This window comes from Quercus lobata, chromosome 4 (genome assembly GCF_001633185.2).
Source record: "Quercus lobata isolate SW786 chromosome 4, ValleyOak3.0 Primary Assembly, whole genome shotgun sequence".
NCBI classification, from domain to species: Eukaryota; Viridiplantae; Streptophyta; class Magnoliopsida; order Fagales; family Fagaceae; genus Quercus; species Quercus lobata.
In genome coordinates, this window is record NC_044907.1 from 4,971,673 (window position 1) to 4,977,267 (window position 5,595).

The 5,595-nt window shown below is 33.4% G+C and overlaps 1 protein-coding gene across 1 annotated transcript; it reads left to right on the plus strand.

The window, feature by feature from the left end:
* The first annotated feature begins 1,390 nt into the window (after positions 1-1,390).
* On the plus strand, positions 1,391-5,217 carry LOC115987100 (cytochrome P450 705A22-like). Its single transcript, XM_031110559.1, has 2 exons — positions 1,391-2,318; positions 4,431-5,217. Exons 1-2 carry the CDS (start codon positions 1,413-1,415, stop codon positions 5,073-5,075), a joined length of 1,551 nt encoding a protein of 516 aa, XP_030966419.1. The 5' UTR covers positions 1,391-1,412; the 3' UTR covers positions 5,076-5,217.
* The last annotated feature ends 378 nt before the right edge of the window (positions 5,218-5,595 follow it).

Below are 5,595 nucleotides of genomic sequence, written 5' to 3' on the forward strand. Positions count from 1 at the left end.
AACCAATACTACATGGTTTGCTTCCTCCTCTTATTCCTTACAACTCTTTTGCTTCAATTTATTTTTAACAATCTTCTCAAGCTTAAAACCTGCTGGATTCGGGGCCATACTAGGCTGTAGTGAGACCACAGTGAGTCATAGCTTCCTAGCCTTACAAAGGACACTAATAGGTTTTATTTGAGTTTGTTGATAGTTGCAAGCAATAGTACATGGTACATGGCATAACAATAATATATGACGGCTAGGTAATATGGTTTGTGGATGGGAGTTCCCATTCTACATGTTCTATATATAATTTTTCCTGAAATGTTTAATTAATATAAAATAGAAAAATAAAATTAAATAAAAATTTATTATAATAATGAAGTTTTTTATTATGTAATATCCTTAATTGGCTGTATAGGAGGATTAGTTGTATTATATATAACTCTAAGGTTGATAGAGAATACTACAAGCTATGGTCAACATGATTGATAACCAATACTACATGGTTTGCTTCCTCCTCTTGTTCCTCACAACTCTTTTGTTTCAATTTATTTTTAACAATCTTCTCAAGCTTAAAACTTGCTGGATCCGGGGCCATACTGGGGTGTAGTGGGACCACAGTGAGTCATAGATTCCCAGCCTTACAAAGGACACTAATAGGTTTTATATGAGTTTGATGATAGTTGCAAGCAATAGTACATGGTACATGGCATAGCAATAATATATGATGGCTAGGTAATATGGTTTGTGGATGGGAGTTCCCATTCTACATGTTCTAGATATAATTTTTCTTGAAATGTTTAATTAATATAAAATAGACAAACTAAAATTAAATAAAAATTTATTATAATAATGATGTTTTTTGTTATGTAATATCCTTAACTAGCTGTATAGGAGGATTAGTTGTATTATATATAACTCTAAAGTTGATAGAGAATACTATAAGCTATGGTCAACATGACTGATAACCAATACTACATGGTTTGCTTCCTCCTCTTGTCCCTCACAACTCTTTTGTTTCAATTTATTTTTAACAAGCTTCTCAAGCTTAAAACCCGCTGGATCCAGGGCCATACTGGGGTGTAGGGAGACCACAGTGAGTCATGGCTTCCCAACCCTACAAAGGACACTAGTAGGTTTTATTTGAGTTTGTTGATAGTTCCAAGCAATAGTACATGGTACATGGCATAGCAATAATATATGACGGCTAGGTAATATGGTTTGTGGATGGGAGTTCCCATTCTACATGTTCTAGATATAATTTTTCCTGAAATGTTTAATTAATATAAAATAGACAAACTAAAATTACATAAAATTTATTATAATAATGATGTTTTTTATTATGTAATATCCTTAACTGACTGTATATATAGGAGGATTAGTTGAATTATATATAACTCTAAGGTTGATAGAGAATACTACAAGCTATGGTCACCATGACTGATAACCAATACTACTTGGTTTGCTTCCTCCTCTTGTTCCTCACAACTCTTTTGTTTCAATTTATTTTCAACAAGCTTCTCAAGCTTAAAACCCATCCTAAACTCCCTCCAAGCCCACCAACTTTACCAGTTATTGGTCATCTCCACCTCATTTGGCCATCATTTCACAAATCCTTGCAAAAGCTCTCCACCCAATATGGCCCTATTTTCAATCTCCGCCTTGGTTTCGCTCAATGCATTGTGGTTTCATCGGCCTCAGTGAGCACTGAAATATTTAAAACTCATGATCTTTCTTTCGCGGATCACCAAGAGATTGCTTTCATAGAGAAGACACCGTATGGAAACTCTGGATTTTTCAGTTCACCATATGGTGATTATTGGCGGTTCATCAAGAAATTGTGCATGACGGAACTTCTTTCAACTGGACAGCTTGAAAGGTCTCGGGCGGTTCGAGAGAAAGAACTTGCACGTTTTTTGCAAAACGTTTTTGAGAGTGCCAAGCGGAAAGAGGTTGTTGATTTGAATGTTGAGCTTATGAAGCTAACAAATAATATGTTGTGTAAGATGGCGGCAAGCACAAGTTGTTCAGAGAAAGGTGATGAAGCTGAAAGGATTAGAAAGATAATGAAAGGCATCTTCAATTTTGGTTCCAAGGTATTTTTTGGAAATATGTTGGGACCCTTTGGTATATTGGCTTTCTGGTTGTTTGGAAAGCCAGCCATAAGAGAACAGTTAAGGATTGATGAGCTCTTGGAAGGGATGTTGAAGGAGCATGAAGATCAGATTAGGAAGAGAGACACTCAAGATTTTATGGATATATTATTGAAGGTATATCAAGATGGCAAGGCTGAGGTCAAAATGACCAGAAACAATATCAAGGCTTTTTTAACTGTAAGTTTTTATTTATTTATTTTATTTATAAATTCTATTAGGCCGTGCTTTTACATAGTTTTAATTCAATCCATTAACCTTGGAAATCATTAAATTGGCCTAAAAAGGAGAGAAAAATATAGAGTTCCAAAACCTTGACTCATCAAAGATAGCATGCACACACACATGTATATATACACACATATTTAAGATATGCAATTCACATTCGACCATTTTAAAGACATTAAAGAAATAAAAAGTTTTACTAGGGACACCAAATTTTACCCAAAAAAAAAACAAAAAATTGCACACTAATCTCATATTTCAGTTTACTTGAAATACACTACAATATAAAAGCTATGAGAGGGTGTGGACTTTTTTGTGCAATTTGTGTGTGTGTGTGTGTGTTGTGAATAGGGGTGGCAAATTTTACCCAAATCCATTAACCCAACTATGACCCACCTAATTTTGGTATGTCTTGACCCGCAATTAAACATTTGGATTAAATTGGTAAAGACTCATTGGGTAATATAATTAAATGGGTTTTAATGGATAAATCTACTAAGTACCCACTAAACCATGTAAAACTTAATACGTTAAAAAAGAAAATAAAAGATAAATCCCTAACTTAACCCAGCAAGCGACCTAGTTGCCAGACACCCTCTGTTCTTTTTTCTCATTGATTTTCTTAGGGTTTCTTTTTCACATTTCCATAGCGCTCTCTCTCTCTCTCTCCGACCAAGAGACTTTTAGAATTTCCAAGCCCTTGGGTTCCATGTATCAATTTCTTGAAAAATTTTTGATTACCTCTTGATTCAGTTGGGAAAGAAGCGAAAAATTAGTTAAGAAAATTTTGGTTAGGTTAAGAGATAGAGGATTCTCTAGAAGAAGAGCACATCTTGGTCAACAATTGGTTGATATTTTCTTGTACTTGATTCATGGTCGAAGCTTTTTCAATCTTTTCAAGAGCTTCTGATTTCTCTTTTATTCTTTTATTTATTTTATTATTGACATGTTTTGTTTTAGGGAAAATGTAGGAAACAGTGAAAAAAATTGTGAAACGTGGTTAGATTTGAGAAAACATATCAAAATAAAGGCTACTCTAAATTTAACTTGAGTATTTGAGTGATTTTCACTCTTAAATTGGAATTGTGTGTAAGATCGAAGTCAAAAAGTAAATTGTTTTTTTGTTTTTTCTCAGCTTTCTCAAAACCCCAATAATGTGTGAAGTTTACTTTTGTTTTCTAAGTTTTCTCAGAACCAAATAGTGGATATATTAATTTGCTCAGAAACAACTGTGGGTATTTTGAAAATTTTCATTTGTTTTTCTCAGTATTTTTGGAAACCAAATAGTGGATGAATTTTCCTTTTTATTTTTCTTAATTTTTTCGAAATTGTATATTAGTTTTTTTTTTCTTTTTTTAAATAAGGTAAAAAAATAGTGGGTGTTTAGGTAGTAATTCTTTTTAGTGAATTATATTTTGGTAATTTACAAGTTTTTGGTACTTGTTGTAAGTAAATATATAAATCTAATAATGACTTATATGGGTGGGTTGAGTCCCGCCCAAATTATAATGGGTTAGGTGGATAATGGATATTTAATTTATATTTATATGGGTCATAAATGGATAAATGGGTGATTGAGTGCATGACTTATTTACGACCCAATCCAAAAGCTACCTAACATGCCCAAATATTGCCACCCCTAATTGTGAGTGTGTACATCCACAGATAATGAAGACCAAAAATTGTTAAAGACCCTGTACTTATTAATCCAACACTCTGCATACCATACAAGTACTTTCCTTTATTCTTCAAGAAAAAAAGTACTTTCCTTTATCACAAACATCCATGTCAAGACTACCCTTATGCCTGCACTTACCTATCTAAAATGAAAAATATGTTAGAGAACTTCAAGTAGGACTATGCTTCAAAGAAACTGTGACAAGTTTTTCATAGTAATACATGACTAACGGTTTATATAAGTTTAAGTTAACCTTGAGTTCAGTATGAATTAAATTAATTTCAAGAAAATTTTTTAACAAGTTCAAGCATACAAATTAGTGATTTATCTACATCGGGTTCAACTCTTACTATGTCCTCTCATCTACTCAAATGTTGCACTTTTACTAGGATCTTTTTGTCGGAAGTACTGGTACCTCATCGGAGGTCATTCTGTGGACAATAGCTGAGCTCATCAACCATCCTTCTGTATTCAACAAGGTTAGAGAGGAGATAAATTCAGTCATTGGTAGTACTAGACTAGTTGACGAATCAGATGTTGAGAATCTCCCCTACTTGCAAGCAGTTGTAAAAGAAACGCTACGACTATATCCACCATTGCCTGTGACAACAAGAAAATGTCGTCAAAGTTGCAAAATTGGAGGCTTTGAAATACCCCAAGAAACCGTGGTGTTAATCAATTTGTATGGCATAATGAGAGATCCAGATTTATGGAACAATCCAAATGAGTTCCAACCAGAGAGATTTTTGGTTTCCTCTGAAAAAAAAGAAAGTATGAAATATAAACATGATGAAATGTTTACTTTTCTGCCTTTTGGGGCAGGGAGGAGAGCTTGCCCTGGTTCAAAGTTAGGTTTGAGTATGGCACATATGGCAGTTGCAACCATGGTTCAATGTTTCAATTGGGAAGTGGTTGGAGACGGAGGAGAGAATAAGGCTAAAGTTAATACTGAAGTTTCAAAAGGCGCTTTTATTCACATGGCTCATCCACTTAAATGCGTTCCAATTGTCAAATTCAACCCATTTGATGTGTGATGTGAGTTTGTTTACTTCTAAAATAATGCATGTACTTCATTTCACACTATCTGCTACTTAAAATAAGTACAAGCACATGCAGTAAAATATATGCTTTTTATGTAATTCTATGATCAATATTGTACCACTGGTTGAAAATAAACCTTGCTTTTATTAGATAAATTTTTTTTTTTTTTTTTTTTTTTTTTTTTTTTTTTGTAAAGAGAAGTTAGTTTTTAACAAGTTACTGTGTGTGAAGAACGTATAGAAATGTAATCCAACCATGGCATGCATGTTAAGAACATATAATTTAACCATAGGATTTTCAAAATATGAATTCAATAAAAAGTTAATGAGTGATGTAACATTGATTAGAGTTATATCAAGTGCAACTTGAATCCAATTCATATATATATATATATATATATATATAGAGAGAGAGAGAGAGAGAGAGAGAGAGAGAGAGAGAGAGAGAGAGAGAGAGAGAGAGAGAGAGAGAGAGAAATTTATAAGCGACTCATGCAGGGTTGCCGTGAAGGCT